Here is a 20,084-nt window from a genome sequence, read left to right as displayed (position 1 = left end):
AAATATGAGAAGATTCAAAATTCATCAGAATCTTACGGTACACGTGACACTACACCACTTCCAATTCATGCATGTTCCTAACAATCTATAAATAAGTAAACATGCATTAAATTTTGCCCAGCTTACTTCCTGTTATTATAATTTGGTCCATTTTAGTGCACACTTCATCCAAAATCTCAAATATCTATTTAGAAAAACACTCTCTTTATTTTTTTCGATGGAGACCTTTAGACCTTTTTGCCGTAGAAGCGAAAGCAAAAGGAATAGGAAACTCCGGATATTCCAGCCCCACTACGATGCCCACCACCACCCAGCTTCCTTACCCGTACACCTTTCACGGTGCACAAGGAAGCGACTCCCATTCTCTTAATTGCCAAATGGCCTTTAATTGAATTGTTAGATATGGGTTGGATAAAAAAAATAATCAATCTAAATTTAATTTATTTATTAAATAGATTAAACTTTCAGATCTGAAACTGATTTGTTTATTAACTAGATAATTCTGATCCATTTCATATAATCCATTTATTAAACAAATCATATTAAATATATTTTTGACGGATTAAATAGATTTAAACAGATAAAACATGTTAAACGAATTGAGTTAAACAGGTAAAAAACTAAGTTTGAAATTGGTTAAACATATTTTAAATAAGTTAGATGGATTAGATTATATTCCGACCTAATTGTTAAAAAAATCAAAATGGATTAAATATTTCAAAGATCAAATTTAAATCCAACCTATTTAATAAATATGTCTAGATGAGTTGATCTATTTGTGAACCAAATTCGTTTATATCAAATCCAAATTTATTTAAAGTTAGTCGTTCGATTGGATTGATAGGCGAGATCATAAATTACTATTCTTGTTTTACCCTACCTACAAAAGCGGAAAGGTCTCGCTTAATCTCACCGCGAGTATTCGCAATCGCATCACGCAGGCGGGAGCATGCGAGCCACGTGCCAAGTACCATCCACGTTCGGTTCTTTTTTTTTTTTCCGCTCTCCTTCGGTGTTTATAACAAATACCGACCGTGTCCGGCACCCATCGATGCCCCGCGGAAGCGTCGACGCCTTCCCTCCGCCGTCGCCGCTCGATTAGGAGGATACAAGAAGAGTTTTTGATCTCCGGCGATCGTGTTTTGGCGTCGATGGCCTCGACGGAGGGATTGGTGCCGATCACCAGGGCCTTTCTCGCCCACTATTACGACAAGTACCCCCTTCCCCCGCTACCCGACGACGTCCCTCGCCTCACCGCGGAGCTCCGAGGCTTCTCCGACAGCCTCCTGCGGGAATTCCCCCTCACCTCCGGTGAGTTTTTTCTTTCGATCAAAGACATCCTTTTTCTTTGTTTCTGCTCGGATTGCGAGCTTTGGAAGGTGATACTGATGGAAAAGAAGTGATTTCTTGTGCTGAATCGTTGCAACCGTTCGCTAGAGTCTTTGATTTTAAGTTTTTGGCCTTCTATGGATTTTGGGTTGCAAGATTTAGAATAAATTGCAGTGTATTGTGGCATCTGGAGCAGTTCTTTAAAAAGGTAGGGTTTCTTTGAGTTTATATCGCCTATAAAATTCAAGAATCAAGGCTTTGTTCATGTAAGTGATGGCAAAAATTGATTTTTTAATAATATTTTTGTTCGTGCTGGGATGAAGTTGGAAACTTTTCATCTGCATTGCTTCTAGAATTGGTAATTTGGTTCGGGCCCTTTCACAAGAACTCAACTGTTGGCAGATTAGGGGAATTCCCAAGAGTTAGATGGACATGAAACGTACTGCACTCATCTGAACTCTGGTGTGGAGGTTGCACCACGATCTATTGAAGGAATATGGGAAGAATTACGTGATCACTAGAAACCAGATGCCCATGTCACTTATAAACATTAATTGAATATTGATATTATTGCAATATTAGTTATTAGGGATTCTCTTAACCTCTGAACTTTAGGGATTTTTATTTCCGGCCAAATCCATCAGAAATATGTGATTTTTGAGTCTCTGATGATCTCTGTCTGTCTTATCAAGTTATAGATTATGGCAGAAGAGAAACACAGCTTAATCATGTTCTAGAGTGAGCAGCTTGTTTCAATAGAAGTTCAGGTAGCTACAGAAGTAATGTGTCAAAGTTCTTCATGTGGAAGGCAACTTACTTCCTTTTCTAACTTGGCTTTCCTTTAGTTAGTTCAAATTGTTAACATTACCATCTTTTTTGTTTTAATACTATTACGGCAACTTAAAACACAGGAATTTAAAATAATAGCGTTCTTGTTTTGAACAGCAATTTTCTTTGTTCTATATAAACACGTATTCTTTTTTGACTCTGAAGGCGAGGAATTAGTGGTAAATGAAGCAGGCCGTGAACCTCCACAAAAAATTGATGAGAACTTGTGGAAGAACAGAGAACACATTGAAGAAATTCTGTTTTTACTTGAGGAATCTCATCAGCCAAGATTGGTACGATTTCAATTTACTTGTTATCTTTTATTTTCAGATTTATACTTCATCTTCGCGTCAAATGGTTCTGATGATGAAATGGCTTTCAAATGTGAAAGTTTCTAGTACTTACCTCTTTTAAACCTTTTGCTCTGTAGTAGTCTTCAATGGATATCTTTAATGCTTTCTTCAGATACGATTCAGTAAAACTTCAGACAAATTCAATTTGTTTGTTACGCATCTATGCAGCTTCAAGAAAAAGCCACACCTGAATATATAGATATAGCCGCTGTTTTTGGAGATATTGAAGCCAAGCTTAAAACCACTTTGAAGACACTGGAGACATTTCAATTAAAAAATGCTGACAATGTATTTAATACAGGTCGGTATTTAATCCCCTTTTTGTAACTACCTCGTTGTAATCCAGAAGCATGCATTAATACAAAGAACACTTTTATTTTTTTGGCTGAGTGATTCTTAGGATTGTTCTCATGTAATTAAATTTATCAGGGCCAATAAATGATTTGCAAATTTTGCCATTGACTAATTGTGCAATATGGTTATATGTTTGGGATTTATGCCAGAATTGTAGACACTAGTTCAATTTCTGTCTATATCTCTGATGCTTGTTCTTAAAGAAAATAAATTAATTGCAGTATTAACAGGTACTTAGGAAATCTGTTCAGTTTATCAGCAAATTGCTAAGATGCTTTCTTGACAATTGATCAGGTGGTCTGTAAATTTGCAGTTATGACCTATATGCCCCAAGATTTTCGAGGCTCTCTCATTAGGCAACAACGAGAGCGCTCAGAGAGAAATAGGCAAGCTGAGATTGATGCCTTGGTTAATTCTGGTGGTAGCATACGTGATCGGTATGCTTTACTGTGGAAACAGCAAATGGAGAGGTATGCTTTTTTCATCTTTACTCCCCGAGTAATGAGTCATCACCGTGAATATGTGAATGAAATGCACAATCTGAATATATTTATAGTCTTGATTTGTTTAATTTGTGTTGCCCTCTCAGACGGAGACAATTGGCTCAGCTTGGTTCAGCGGCAGGTGTATACAAGGCTCTTGTTAAGTACTTGGTTGGGGTGCCACAGGTGTGCCATGCACAGATATTTGGGAACTTGTTATTATCTTGCCATTCTTGCTATATGAATTGGTACATTGTTTATCAAGTGATCTGTTATGAGTGCTATTATTATATATATTAGGTGTCTACTGCTGCACAGTTTATATGGCTTTGTTAGAATTTTGCTTTATAATCATCATGAGTGCTTGTATACTATTGTATTATGATCAAATGAATTGTTACCAAATAAAATTCAGTTTTCGCATGAAGATTGATGACTACTTTTTCTTGCCAGCCTGATCTACTCATTCCCTGGTTTTCATATACACGATCTATTTATTAGCACCCTGGGCTCTCAATATTACCAAGCAAGCTCTTGGTTTGGTTGTTAAAGATATGTTTATAACTCTAATATATGTTTATGCATGTTTTGTATACTTATTTATGTACATGTGTCAAAGTCCCATGCATTTATGAATGTTGTTTACATTGGCTATTGCTCTATTAGTAATTAACAACAAAAATAACAGCAATAATAGTAAATTATTAGATTTTGTAGATATTTTATCATCATCATCAACAACAACAACAATAAATTACTAGATTTTATAGCTATCAGTTGCGGTGCAAATCAAAATTTTTCAAATGGGATTTCAGGAGGTCATATAAAGTGGAGAAATGCTTTTTGTGATCCTTTGTAATCATTAGATGCCTCTGAAATCTATCAGAAGAGATAATTTAGTTCAAAGGCCAACTATGTGTGGGAAAAAATGTTGGGTGATAAAATGTTTTAAACATTTAAATGAATGTTAAAACCGACATGTGATGTTGACATGGACATTTTATGACCAAAATATACAGGTTCATGATCAAGAAAACTAGGATTGCACTAATAGAAACAATGTAATATGCAGCTGGCGTAGATGGCATGATTATGTGGGTCAAGTGTCAACAATTAAGGAGGTCCCAGTAGCAAGAGGGTATGAAAAGGTAAGGAGAGAGGGAATTGCAGGACTGGGTTCAAAAGAGTTTTTGTCAATGTTGAGAGAAACAGAGACTCTATACACATGTAAAACATAACAAATGAGAAAGTTCAGGTTTGTTAAGGTTATGGTAAGATCAATTCATCAATTAGTTAATTGTTTTTCAATAGGGTTGGACCATATAGCAGGTTTTCGATATTTCAGACTGACATTGTAGATATCTTTTCATGTTCTTACACAGTTGCCCCTCTTTCCTAAACCGAATTAACTTATATCCAATGCCTTTTTTTTTAATATTGTGTGATATGGTACAAGCCAAAAAGATATCCTTTGAATTCTTATCTTTATTCCAAAAGCCTTATCCCACTTATATGGGATGAGAATTATTGACTATGGTTCATACGCTAAAGTTTGAGACTATGTTATCATTGGTTCATAGCCTAGTGACAATTTTCAAAGATCTGGTGCCAAGTTCTTTGTTAAAGCATCTTTGGTGGTTAGGATTACTAGTTATGCAACCTGAAATAAAGCAATTGGATGGAGACCCTCCAAGTTTCCTCTGTGTTTTGAATGAAACTGAATGAAGTGGGAGAAGGCAAACTTTGATTTTATGGGACAAGGTCTGTGTCCACAAGTTAGAAGCCAAAGAGTTAAACTAGAACAGGGATATAGCTTTGATTATTGTTCTTGTTCTACCACTAATTCAGATTGCAGTTTTCTATTTTCTATGTGAGTCATCTAGTTTCAAACTTGCAAGAATAAAAAATGAACATGGCTCTCATTTACTTCTAATCTTAAGTATGGCACTCTTGTGTTCTTTGTATGTTATTTTGTGTTAAATTAAAAGAAATGTTGTAAATTTTTATAAGTTTTCATATATTTCCAACTGTCTGGCCAGTCAAATCATTTGATCTCTCTCTTTCTTGCAGGTTTTATTTGATTTCTTGCGACAGATAAATGATGATCAAGGGTATTTATATATATATATATTTATTTATATTTACTATTACCCTGGAACTTACCGATCACTTTCTCATTAATGCTGGCTTCCATATTTTCTCTATAGAGCATTTATTCTGATTATGCCGTATACCTTGTCCATTTTATTGTGAACTATATTTTACTTTAGGCCTTTGGAAGAACAACGGCAACGCTATGGACCAGCTTTGTGTAGCCTTACAAAACTGGCTCTCTCTATTCGACTGTTTATGCTTCTTTCCTGGGGGCGTTTTGAGTCAAGAAAACTGTGAGATAGCTTTCTTCCTTCAATTCTGTCTATTACATCTCTATACCAAAAAATCCTAGGTCCTATATAGTATGTTTTTGTACCAACTTCTTTCGTCAATTTGTTTTGCTTAGTATCTCCATGTTCTCTGTGTCATGGTGAGCAGACAGATGGATCAGGTATCTGTTGTACAGCAAGCCGTGCATGTCTACAACTCTGAGTTTGAGAAATTCATCAAAGTTATAAGGTATCTATCATTACTGTGATCTTCTTTAAATGTTTTAACTCCTTTTATTGGAAAAAAAAAATTTCATGCAGTGTTCAATTATTGGATATTGCTATTTTGTTTCCTATATCAACACAATCTCTCTTTATGCGCTTATTATTCTGTGGCATTTTAGGATCTGCAATTCGGTAATTATTAACAAGTAGTATTGGTGAAAATTTTTAAGCTTCTAGTAACTAATAAAGTTGGCCATGTTGAGTTACGTAGAAATATGAGATATTATATTTTGTTGATCTTAGTTATAACATTGATCATCCATTTTGTTGTTTATTAACCTACAGTAATTCAGTTAGTTATCTCTACATATTTCTACCTACCTTCCCTTTATTCTTGATGCATTCATAAAGAAAATTGTTTTAGTTACATAGAATTTGTTACTTCTCTATTGCTCCTGTATCTGGCAGCTTGTAAAGGGCCAACTGAAAATAAACTGTGGGAGGCCTTGACATTAGCTCTGTAACTTTTTTATGTGAAATTGTAGTTTTTGTGTGACAATGACATCATTCATTCATGGATGTTAGTGTTTCTTGTTACTGTAGTTTGTGCAGATCAACCTTCATTGATTTCATCATGTTTAGGCGACCTACAGAATATATAATCTGCGTTCTAGTTCTTACTCTCTTTCCAACTTCCATATTAAGGGAAGATTAAATACCAAACAACTTAGGCTTCGTATACATAAATGGGATAGCTTAGATATGTAGTAAACTAATGGACGAAGCCATGGGAATTTCTAAATTAATTGAGCTATTAAGCGATATCAATTCACATACAATGTGTTTAATTGCAGGACTATGTTAGTTCCATCCTTCTACCAGGCTGAGGTACCAAAATCTGACATATATAGACATTTATGTGGGTACCAATTCTGGTACAAATACCACGGTCTTAAAAAACCAATGGCAAAGAATATTATGCCTTTTTATATTCTCATAACCTTTTCCTAATTAGACTAAAACATATTTATTTGCCTTGACTTATTGGTTTTATGGATTTATGCATTTTGCATGACTACTTCTACAAGACATGCTTCTTTTATGTGTTTGTGAAAAAGGTGCACGTAGCCTTTGCTTGATTTTCATTATTATTAACTGTACAAAGCATTTTAAATTTTATTACTTAATTGTTAATATGGACCTAAAAACTTATCTGTAATGCATGATAGCATGACCTAATTCATATAGTCATGTTGTTGAATCCTATATTCAGGAGTTTGGAGAAGTATGACACCTTGTATTAGTGCTTCACATCAATACCTGCACTAGAACGCGAGCAACTTAAGAGTTAATTGTACCTAATGAGTCTTCTTGAAGCTGATTCAAGTATGATCACCTAATTTATGAAGCTAAATTAAAAGTGAGAGCACTTGATTTGACTTTCAGACTTGTTGTGGATCTGATTGTAGTCATGGCTATGATTTATCTTGTACATAAGACTGCGGTTGTTTTATATACAGACAAGCATGTACAGATTTCTATTAACATGTTTCATGTAACACTGGATATACATAAGACTGTGGTTGTATTTGTTCCCTGTTACCAACAGAGGGTGGGCCTTGGCTCAAGGATAAGATTGCTCCATTGTGACCTGGGTTTCATGGGTTTGAAATATGAAAATAGCCTCTCCACATGCGGGGGTATGGCTGCATGTATCTGATCCTCCCTAGACCTCGCAATGCATTGGGACACCCTCTTTTTTTTGTTACCAACAAATTCTTGTAAACTTCAGCTGCTTTGTTGTTCTTGCATCATTCTAGGGATCCATTGCAAGATCATACATCTGTGAAGCTGCCTGCTATGTGCAATAGCTTCATTTTATTAAATGAAATGTTATGACATCGCTGACATTGTTTGACTTTTTCCTGTCCTTTGAAAAAGCTGCTAAGAATGTATAGTAAGGGTTTAAGGCCAATGCCAAACACTTGAAAAAGGCTGGATGGTTATGGATATAGTTGCTTCTGTAGTATCTCATTTTACAAAGTAAGTGATATCATTTAGACTACCTCTGCTTTTAGTTGAGCCATGTACTTAATCTTCCCTAGTTTACTTAACAATAATAAAGTGACTTGTTTGAATTAACTAGTTCCAACACTTGGCTCTGATATTGTTATCATTTATATTTCTGATGGTTCTTCAACATTATGGATGCCTTACGTAATTTTACAATTTGCTTATAGAGTTATTAGGATTTTGTAGTGTTATGATGTTCCTAAGTATGGTGCTATCTCTTGGTGTAAATGCAGATTCAGGAAATTATCATGCTTCCTAGTTGTACTTAGTAGCTTTTCTGCGTTTAGTGAGATAAGCATATATATTGATGAGATTTCTTCAGAATATTACTTAATTATCTAAAGTAGTACTCATGCCTGGTATTTCTTACACTATTTGACCTGTTCTACTTTTTGCATGAGATTTGTCTAAAAATAAATATATCTATTGCAGTGAGGTCTTTGCAAATTCTCCTTTCTTAGTATCGGCAGAGGATGTAGGTACTGCTGAATCAAGGTACATTATCCCTCTATCTGTAGCATTAAGACTGCGCTTATTCCCCTCTATTAGCATTGGATTTGAGGCACAAATATGCAAAATGTATTTTGGGGTTGGGGGTCCGGGAGGGAGAAGAAAGCTAATAAATGTAATCTGTCTTCAATTTTGATGGTTGCTCCCTTTTTCTTTTTATTTTTCTTTTTTGGTAGGAAAAGTGATGAATACAAAGAAACTATCATTCCTCCAGGAAAAACACATGAGGTATGACCTGATAGCAAGGTGCATCTTTTTATAGCCAAGTATATTTTATGAATTTTTTCCTTTATAGTCAAAAACTCTCTCTCTCTCTCTCTCCTCTTTCTCTCTCCATAAAATTGGAAGTGATGTGTGGATTTTTGTAAAGTTACTCAGAAAGATCTATTTACTTATTCTCTAAAATCAACCTAGGGAATCTGGGAGTTGCTGATTTATCAAACATCTTTGTTTGGTTATAATATTGAAATGATCATCAACAAGATTATCAACTGTTTTGTTTGGTTTCTGTTCGTATGTTTTTATTGTCTTTGAACTTTCTGTAGCAGCTTATCGAGTTGTGGGTTGTGGTCAGGACTGGTCCAGAATTTCCAATCCCAGAATTGGAAAAGCCACATTGGGCTATAATGTCAGTCAATTGTATAAAAGGCAGAGTCTAAAAATTACCAATACCAAATTGCAAAGATGATTTATTTTCTTTCTTTTTTCTAGCCAAACCACTATTAGTTTTGTCAATGCCTCTGATCTGCGTGACCCTAGGGTAAAGTCCTCTAAACCAAATTGCAAAGATGATTTATTTTCTTTCTTTTTTCTAGCCAAACCACTATTAGTTTTGTCAATGCCTCTGATCTGCGTGACCCTAGGGCAAAGTCCTCTAAAAGTGAAAAACTGATGATTCTTATTCTTGGAGCAAGATAATAATGCCACTTCTCACATCTCTTGTTTGTTTTCTTTTCCAGGTTGTTCTGACAGTTGAATCTGTAAATTCATATATTGCTTGGGATTTTGCTTTGATACAAGGGACACTTAACCTGGTAATGTCAGAAACTCCTAGTGGAAATAATCAGAGTATATTTTCTTTATAAATCACAGCATGCCATGTTGGCTTTTTTCAAATAAACCAAACTCCAGCTAGAGCGCGCGCACACACACACACAAAAAAAAAAAAAGATAGATCTGTTGTTCATGATTTGTTTGTACTTGTTACGAGAAAGAACTTACAAAAAGACTGTCCTTATATATTCAAGCTCAAGGAAACACTCTTAAAGGATTTACTGATATTATTTTGTATTTTATGTAGCATTAAGAACCTTAATTTTGTCAAAGGGATCAAGGAAAATATTATTTTCTAAATATGTCTGTCATGCAGTAATCCCTTGCAGCATGTAGTTAAATCATAACCATCAAGACTGGTCCTGACAGTTTGGATTAAGGTTTTAACAATGGTGTTAATCCATTATAACTGACTTCCACTGCAACCTCTGTAGCTGTTAAAGTCCCATCCGTGTGATTTGGGCTTATTTAGATGAAATTAATTTCTCTTATAATGGCATTATAACAGTGATATAGCTGAAAATAATAGACAAACAATAGCAGAATAAATAGTGTCATTGTCCAGACCACTGTTCCTTCAAATTCAGGTAGTAATTATTTTTTTTGGAGGGAAATTGGTACAAAAATTTGAAATTTGAATAGAAGCTATTTTATTTAGGAAAATAGTGTAGTGGGGAATAATGGCAGTTATAGCAGGAAGACAGTCAAATAGTTGCCGCTATTTAAATACCTGTCACTAATATTATCAAATGTAACAGACCCCTGTGAAACCATTATAATGGCTGTTTTTACCCATGATTTTGGATTGAATCATTTTTTGGCTTAGGTAAAATAAAATATTAATCCTAGACATGTATTAGGAAGAACGAGCATGGGTATGTTTTGCATGGCTTTTATGATCTTATTTGAGCAAGTACAGAAAGGATCAAGGAAACCCCTTATCATTAAGCCTTTCTATGAAAAGTCTTAGTATTTCTATTATGTTGTAACTTCTTGTCATGCATAGTGAAACCAACACCATCAATCAAGTCTGTCCATATGTGGCTAGAATCAATAAAAATATGTGGAAACCAAAAATCACGTATTTTAGTGGTCTCTAACTTGTGCATCATGTAGATTCAAAATGGATGGTTTTCATTCTGCTAGTATGTTAAAAATACATTATCAAGCATTTAAAATGAAAATCCATCTTATTGATCATAATTTATACATGTTAAAACATATATAGATTGCAATCAGTAGATTTTAATGCTTAGATCATAGCAAAACATGGTCTCATATTATTCTAATTGTACATTTTTGCACCCATTTGATGCGTAGGTTAAAGACGACCGAAACATGTGTTTTTTGGTCTTTAGGCAATTTTAGTAGTATAAATTATGATCAGTGTTATGAATCTTCTATTTGGGTGCTCGATTATTGTTTCTCAATATTTATAGTCTTAGGTATGGTGCTAATACAGTTAATGATATCTGTACTAGCATCCCCTTTAGCTGGCTTTTATGGTTTTATTATGTATGTTAAGTCAATCGTAAACTTAATCTGTGATATACATAAAATTAAAAGACTTGATAGATATTTTGTTAAAGCATATGAAATCTAAATCAATATATAACACTCTAATTTGGTTTTAGTAGAATAGCTCTTGAATCTTGATGGATCAACTGAATAATTTTCCATGTTAATGCAAGTAGGTTCACTCTGATAGTTGACAAGGAACCAAAATCCTTATATCTGATAAACTAATCTGGATTGTGTAAAACAATCTTTTTGAGATAAATAATAAAGTAAGCAATGCTATTATAATGTCATAATGGCACATTTGCATGCTAACGAGTTTGACAGAACAATTGTATTTAGTTAGATTGCATAACCAAATACTGATCGCTGCAGGACAGTCCTAGGCAACAATCTTGTTGCAGTTCCACCATGATAGTGGTAATCTAAAAACCCTAAGTATTTAATTTATGCATGCGTTAATATAGGTCAGGAAACTATTACAGGAATGTAAATTTGTGCAACATAAAGCTCACAAACTAAGCTGAGTTACTAATCTGCAGTCAAATGATTCAGCAGTTGGCCAAGGTTTTGGAGGCCTACACACCGGTGTATTGTCATGTGGACAAATTGAGTCCATTATGACACCTTCTGATCAGCCCCAAATTGCTGCAATTGTTTTCTACTGAGGAATGCTGATGAATGGAGATATCACGTAGTTGAAGTTGTGGAAGGATCTTAGTACTCTCAAGGACATCAGAGAGTTCAGATTAATGAGTTTGGTTAGGTTTTCAGTGTAATTAGAGATTAGATCTAAAATTTAGCCCTGAGCTAAGATTAATGCAAGGAAGGAGGAGCTGGATTACAATCTGAAATTAGGAAGTCAGTTAGAGGTGTTTTAGTGTTTCAAAGAAGTCTAGATCCCACAAGTTGGGGAATGACAATCCTGCACGGGCTGGCTGCTGCTTATGGGCTGTCATATCAGCCCTAGATCTTGCAGATCGGGTAAGTCCTGGGGTTGGTTGAGTGTGATGTTGAGGAAAAGAAAGAGAAAGAGCAAAGTGAGAAGCAAGCATGAAGAAGAATATAGCTGTGAAAGGCAGGGAAGTGCGTACTGATCTCACACTGGTAGAGGAAAATCTGACACTTCCTGGGGCCTTGCACCCTCTTTGGCCTCACATGGAGAGAACAATCAGCGGGAAGTCCTATTCATAAACTACCGGTCTCTCTACCTTAGAGTAGGCCGGTCACATGGAATTTTGTGTGAGGCTCCCTTCTAGACCAGCAAAGAAGTAAACAACCCCTAAAGTATCACAAGGTTGAAATAAGTTATAGATGTCTGATAAATCCCTACCGAACTGAAAAAAATAAAAGGTTAATGCTACTAAACTGGACCTCAAAGCTTTCAGTTGACAGTATCTAGAGCTTGGCTGCTCATTAGGATGTTAAGTTTTAGACTTTAAAAGTTTAGGGATCCTCATCCCTGTCACTGACATGCATTCAATGCTTGAGCACACATACACACATGCATGCATATATGACAATTACTGATGCCATCTTGTTTTGAACCAACTGTGAAGCCCCAAATTAGCAATTACATTATTTACAGGAGTAGAAGACCAACTCTCATGCCCTAATGCAGTTTGATTATGCTAGATCACAACTGTTTGGTGAATGTATTTTTTTCATGGTGGTTACAGCTATCATCTTCTTCATCCTTCTTGTGACATACAAAACCATTCAAATTATCCTCCCTTGCTCAACAATCAGCTACTCAATATCCTCTCTCTTTCTCAGAGCTCACATGCATCCATTCTGCTCTCTCTCTTTAATGTGAAGCTGGCAGTCACTCTTATGCCGTGCATGTGGGATCATTTGATCACCTGATTTCTCCTTACCCAACACCACCAGGTCCCCCACTCATGCAGGTTAAGTGTAGATTAGATGTCATGTTGATATGTCTTTTCTCTCTTATACATGTGCATTAAACTCAACTTCGCCGATTCATGTCGACGTCCTAAGATGGTTGAAAGATTAAACTTATGAAATAAAAGTAATCATAAATCTGCCAAATCTTCATAATACAAAACTTAAACAAACTTCCAGCGTAACCTGACTTTAATGCTCTTGTTTAGAATCAAACTAAACTGTCCAAAGCAGACCTAAGTTTGTATGTACTTCTATCAGTAGGCTTGAGCCTATTTTCGTGTTGTGGTTAAGCCACTTTAGATAACAGAGATCCCCTATGAGATGCTCTGTTAATGTGTTTTCAAATCTTTCCATACCACTGTTCTGGAAACTAGACAAAATTCAGATTGCATCACCAATCACCATGCTGTTTTCTTGAGAATATGATCACGATGCCTTCAAATGCTGTTTTGACGTTGGTTCAAATGTTTCACCACATTAACTCACATACCATCTCAGATTTTATTCCTGTTAGAAGCTTCAATGCCTAAGATTTTGAAGAGCAACAATTTCCAAAGTTATAGTAGCCGTGCTGATTGAAACACTTGGTTGCAACAAAAGGACATATAAAATTTTTTGGTTTTATTGTCATTAATTCTCACATTTTCTGTTGACTGTTTTCATTTCTCTTAAACTCATTTTTCTATTTCTGAGCTGGTGTACCTTCCAACTTGTCCATCACACCAACTGCTTTCCTGCTTTTAACTTGTGAAGAAAAAATACTATCAGTAACATCCATTTTGCATGGCCAGGATATTGGTTTTCATGTGGAGTATGTTAGCCCTTCGGGAGAGATAACAGTAAGTTTCATTCATCTGCCAAATAAGCATTGAACATTTTTTGTTCCATTCATCTCAAAATTTTGAATCCTTTGGGAGATAACTGTTATACAATGTGCTTCACCTAGAATAGCTTGATTTTTGTTTTCATACATGGTTTGCTGCATCTGCTGATTAAGTAAAATTCTGCAGCTGATCTTACCCTATCGGCGATGTGAGTCTGACCAAGTGAGTTGATGCTGACATTTGTTTTTGATCAGGTGATTTAATCCTATCTTTTTTGTTGCCTTTGATTTGTCAGTTTTATCTGTCTTTTTTTCTGCTCACAGGGAAATTTCTGCACAATCTTGGCGGGATCCTACAAACTCATATGGGACAATTCTTATTCGACATTTTTCAAAAAGGTAGTCAAGCTTCAGCAGTTAGCTACTTGTCTTGATGCTTATGGGCTGCGTTTTTTTTCATTAAGTTACGCATTCATAAAGTAGGCAGAAGCAAGTGCTTTGAGGGCTTTAGATTCTGTGAAATGCCAGCATAGTTAGCTAAATTATCATTGCCAGAACTAGACCTTACAGAGGTGCTGTGTGTGTTAAGCTTTAGAAAAACACCTGCATAGCTCCTGTATCAGGCCAGGGCAACATGTTGGGTATCTATGGGAAGAAAGGCGTATATCATACTGTCACAGATCCTGCTTTTTTGCCTTTTGCAGAATAATGGGTTAAGCTACTTCTAATTTTCTTTTTTTTAATGTAAACTACTACATCCATAAGGGTGGAATAGTTTACTCCGGGTTAGTTAAAATGTGGTTCTATGTACTTCTCACATTACCTACTTTACCTTTGGAATAAAATTGATTGCTAAGTAGTACTTAGTGCAAGGAATGCGGAACCATCTTGAATTGCTTGGTTCGGGGCATACCGAGCCGTGCCAGCCCTTCGGGGCCTCTCCGTGTTCCTCCCTCTCTTGCCCTCCCTCTTCCTTCCTCCTCTCCCCCCCCCCTCCTCTCTCTCTTCCTCTCTTTCCTTCTCCCTCTCCCACCCCTCGCCGTTTCTTGTGATTTGATGGGTTAACGTTGGGTTAGCAAGTTGAAAGAGTCTTATTCCATCTTAGCTGTGAGCGGAATGCAGCCTTGGTACCCAAAGCTTGCACCTAAAGTTGGGGGAACCAAATTCAGACTCAGAGAAGCAAGAGAGGCTTAGTACGTTGCAGCAGAATTTGGGCAGATGACAAACTTAAGCCACATCAGACAGATTTTTGATATTTCTTACCTTCAATGTTGACAGAGCTTGCGGTACAAGGTGGATGCTGTACCCCCTGTCGTGGAAACACTGGAGCCTGTTGCTGAATCAGGATAAAGTGGTCTTTCTGAACTGCTGGAGAGGTACTCTATTGAACCACTCCTTAAATGTTCTAATCCAATTCTTTCGGCATTATTATCTTGTACCCTGGATTGAAATAATTGTATCACCAATCTTAGGGTTAAGACTTCATGGGTGCCATGTTAACAAAAACTGTATTCTGTATGCATTAGTATTTTTATACCCACTTACCAATGAACTTTGTATACATAAATTTAAGGCTAGATATTGATATTATCTTCTTCCATGCACTTAAGTTGGATATGTTATTTGGTGCGCACAAGAGTTCTGATCAGATGCCACCCTGAGCATTTCTACACTGTTTTTCCAGTTACCTCTACAAATGATGTTTTGCTATTCTAGGAGTTACTAAATGGCACTGGTTTCAACCCAACAGTCTTCTACCCAGCTTTGTCTTGTTGGGAAAGGTGATCAAAGAACCAATTTTTAACTTACAAGCTGATATAATCAAGAAAGCGCTGACTGGTCTGTTCTTTCAGCAAGTCATCCATCCACTAAGTTTGATACTTACCCCTGATTACCAGTTGCAGATAATACATGCTCGATGAGTAGGTAGGGGTTGGTTTGGTGTATTCTAAAGCCTGACATTTTTTTGACTAATACGTTTATCGAGTCCCTTTGGGTAGCATAGTTTGTGTGATACCACACTTTCAGTTGAAGGCTAGCATGATTTAGAGTGATAATTTTTTTTTTTTTTTTGTAAATTCCATCCTGACTCATGTTGCTTCCCTTGAAATGCTAAAACTATTAGGTCCAGATGTGTTATTTGCTGCAATCTACAATTGTAGCTTGATTATCGAGATAAAACATGGAATTTAGTATCTGGAACATTCAGTTTCATATCCTATACTAAGGCCCTGTTTGGGAGAGCTATTATAAAAAGCTATTTGTTGTTTGGTAAGTACATTTCTAAAATGCTGTGGCTTTTTAACATATGTTTGGTAAACAAACTGAGAAAGTATTTTTATATGATAAAATTACCATAAAGAACATTGCATAGTATTATATAATAGAGCATAATAAAACATAACATATATTAATACATAATATACGATATAGTATAATATTATTGTAATATAAAATAATATTATTATAATATAGTAATATGATATTGCATAGCATAGCATAATAGTAATATAATTATTAGAGTAAATTATTTTTTCATAATATAACATAATATTAAATTATTTAACATAACATATTAATGTATTATAATATAATGTAATATATATTATATTTATAGTATAATACAATAATAAAGGTATAAAATATTATAATTATTAGTATTAATTAATTTTTCATAATATAACATAATATTAAATTATTTAAAATAACATATTAATGTATTATGATATAATGTAATATAATATAATATGTATAGTATAATACAATAATAAAGGTATAAAATAATATAATTATTAGTATAAATTAATCTCATAATATAACATAATATCAAATTATTTAACATAACATATTAATGTATTATGATATAATGTAATATATATTATATTTATAGTATAATATAATAATAATGGTATAAAATATTATAATTATTAGTATTAATTAATTTTTCATAATATAACATAATATTAAATAATTTAAAATAACATATTAATATATTATGATATAATGTAATATAATATAATATGTATAGTATAATAAAATAATAAAGGTATAAAATAATATAATTAATAGTATAAATTAATTTCTCATAATATAACATAATATTAAATTATTTAACATAATATTAAATTATTTAACATAATATATTAATGTATTATGATATAATGTAATAAAATATATTTATAGTATAATACAACAATAAATGAACATTTATCTGTTTAACAGATTATCTCTTTACTTAACTATTTGCAATGGTGACAAATTCACTGTACCTATCAATATCATAAGGATCATATTATTTGCCACTCACTCATTATTTTTCTTTTTATTTAATTATTTATACGTTCATTCGTATATATATTTATTTATGCATTTATTTATTATTTTATTCATTGAATATATTTATTTATTATTTTATTTATTTATTCATTCATTCATTTATATAAATATTTATTTATGCATTTATTTATTTATTTATTCTTTTCTTTTCTTCTCTTTTTTTTTCTTTCCTTCTTTTTTTTCCTTTTTCTTTTTCTTTTCTTTTTTTCTTCTCTTCTTCTCCTTCCTTCCTCTCCCCCCTTCTCCTTTCTTCTCCTCCCGCGCAGCCGGCGGCGCCGGAAGGGGGCCAGGCCGCGGTGGCTGCGGGAGGGGGTCGAGCCGTGGCCGGCGGCAGTCTCGGCGGCCGTGGCTGGCCCCCTGGGAAGGGTTCTCTTCCCGCGAGGCCGACGATGCCGGAAAGGGGCTGGGCCGTGGCGGACGCGGGAGGGGGGCGAGTCCTGACTGGCAGCGGCCATAGGAAGGGGGAGGGCGCCCCCTTCTTCTTCCTCTTCTTCGGCACCTCCCCACCGTGGGGAACTCCTTCGGCACCTCCCCATCCGTCCGTGACGAGGACATTGTGGCCGGTGGCGGCCGCGGGAAGGGGAAGACCGACCCGTCTTCCTCTTCTTCGGCACCTCCCCATCGGAGAAGGGGGAGAGGGAGGGGGTGTGGCGGCGGGGGAGAGGGAGGGGGTGCGGCACTGCAGCACGGGGGGTGGCGGCGGCAGAGAAACAGGCGGTGAGATGAGGTTTTGGGAAGAAATTTTTTTAAAAAAAATGGGGGTATTTTGATCAAAAATAGAGCTTCCCGACAAAGCTCAAAATAGCGTTTTCGGAAAGCTCCAAAATGGAGCTTCTGCCAAAAAGTTGTTTTCAACTTTCCGAAAAAACTGAAACAACTTCCTAAACATTTTACCAAATACCATTTTTTATCTAAAATTACTTTTGGAGAGCCAGAAAGTGCTTTTTGGCCCTCCAAAAGCTCTTCCAAATAGGGCCTAAGTATTCTATTTAGACGTTGCAGCACCCAATGCATTTTATCATATTGCAACACTACGCAAAAACCCCCACTAATTGCTAGAAAAACCAACTATTGTTTTAGGTGCTGTGTGATGGCCTAGAAAATATTGAACTCAAAATGGAGCTCATCAAGTGAAACTGTCTGCAAAATTATATTGATCATTACGTACATACATTCCTGTTTTATTTTTAGTGTTTTATCCACTTATTTTCATATTAAAAAAAAGCTGTAATGGTCGCGTGTGAAGAAGATTACGTGTAATTCCTTACATAATATTGAACAAGTGGAGTCCTTTCAATTCAAACTTCGAGCTTTGGTCTGGGGCCTGGACCTATCAATGGGTCGGGTCAGGACCCGACCCGACCTGACCCAAAAGCTTGCCTGACACGGCCCGACTTGATAGAAGTACTCACCCGAGAACCCGATCCGAAATTGAGACGTCATTTGTGAAGATTGGCACTCTAGTTGGGCATTCCTGAATATTGTGGTATAAATTCGAATAAAACTTGTCCAGCTTTATTCTTCTAAACGATCTCTTTGGCACCGGAATAAAGTGAATTGAAAGCAGGGTAAAACTAGGACTTCAGATAAAGCTAGCCAACTGGGTGTTTTTCGCTCCCTTATTCCTCCAAATATAACTGAACTACCAGTATGGTCGGATAGTTCTATTCGGACTTACTCCTCCATTTACGCCCCTAACCTCGTCGACTGATTTTAATGTCCTAGAGCGAAACATAGCCTTAAAATAGTCTCCATGCGAGCGGTTTGTATGTTGAATTGAACAATTTTGCAAGACTTGGGTGTTTGCATAAGGTTGGAAGGCTCGCTTGTAAATATTATTTCCCTAATTAGATTTAGATACAAATTGGGCTTAGGCGGAAAGTTGGCACCGTGCTTGTTTGTGACGTCGTTCAAGTTTGAGAAAAAGGCCCTGTTTGGGGGAGCTTTTGGAGGGCCAGAAAGCACTTTCTGGCCCTCCAAAAGTACTTTTAGATGAAAAACTGTGTTTGGTAAATTTTTCAAAAAGCTGTTTCAGCTTTTGCGGGAAGCTGAAAACAGCTTTTGGGAGGAAGCTCCAATTTGGAGCTTTTGAGAGGAAGCTGTTTCAGCTTTTTCGGAAAGCTGTATTTTTGACAAAAATGCCCATATTAAAATAACATTATTACATAGTTTGTCCCTTTATAAACCTAAAAATCTGCTGGAGCCAAGAACCCTAGCCGTCAAACTCCCTTCCATAAGAAAAGGTATTTTTCTTTTCAATTTTTGCATGCATCTCTTGAACCACATTTTAGAAGAAAAATTTTTTAATCCTTTTCCATACCTTCCAAAATCAATCTATTGTTTTTTTTTTTTTTATCATCAACCTTGCGGCCCACGCTGAGGTCCTCCTCGAGCGTGGACCACGAAGAAGAGCCCCTGGACCGCGAAAAATTATTTTATGAAAAATTATGGAAAATTATTTTATACTAATAATTATAATATTTTATACCTTTATTTTTGTGTTATACTATAAATATAATATCATATTATATGATATCATAATACATTAATATGTTATGTTAAATAATTTAATATTATGTTATATTATGAAAAATTAATTTATACTAATAATTATAATATTTTATACCTTTATTTTTGTATTATACTATAAATATAATATCATATTATATTATATCATAATACATTAATATGTTATGTTAAATAATTTAATATTATGTTATATTATAGAAAATTAATTTATACTAATAATTATAATATTTTATAACTTTATTATTGTATTATACTATGAATATTATATTATATTACATTACATTATAATACATTAATATGTTATTTTAAATAATTTAATATTATGTTATATTATGAAAAATTAATTTATAATAATAGTTATAATATTTTATACCTTTATTATTGTATTATACTATAAATA

At 35.0% G+C, this 20,084-nt stretch overlaps 1 protein-coding gene across 1 annotated transcript; it reads left to right on the top strand.

Moving 5' to 3' along the window:
* The first annotated feature begins 1,014 nt into the window (after positions 1–1,014).
* On the top strand, positions 1,015–15,409 carry LOC103702180. The gene is made up of 15 exons (XM_008784509.4): positions 1,015–1,311; positions 2,323–2,450; positions 2,679–2,811; positions 3,178–3,334; positions 3,454–3,532; positions 5,417–5,457; positions 5,617–5,733; positions 5,879–5,959; positions 8,440–8,502; positions 8,694–8,745; positions 9,477–9,551; positions 13,788–13,835; positions 14,007–14,042; positions 14,144–14,218; positions 15,098–15,409. Exons 1-15 carry the CDS (start codon positions 1,152–1,154, stop codon positions 15,167–15,169), a joined length of 1,317 nt encoding a protein of 438 aa, XP_008782731.2. The 5' UTR covers positions 1,015–1,151; the 3' UTR covers positions 15,170–15,409.
* The last annotated feature ends 4,675 nt before the right edge of the window (positions 15,410–20,084 follow it).

This window comes from Phoenix dactylifera, chromosome 3 (assembly GCF_009389715.1).
Source record: "Phoenix dactylifera cultivar Barhee BC4 chromosome 3, palm_55x_up_171113_PBpolish2nd_filt_p, whole genome shotgun sequence".
NCBI lineage: Eukaryota > Viridiplantae > Streptophyta > Magnoliopsida > Arecales > Arecaceae > Phoenix > Phoenix dactylifera.
Note: the sequence above shows the minus strand (reverse complement) of the source record. Positions and strands in the feature narration are given on the sequence as shown.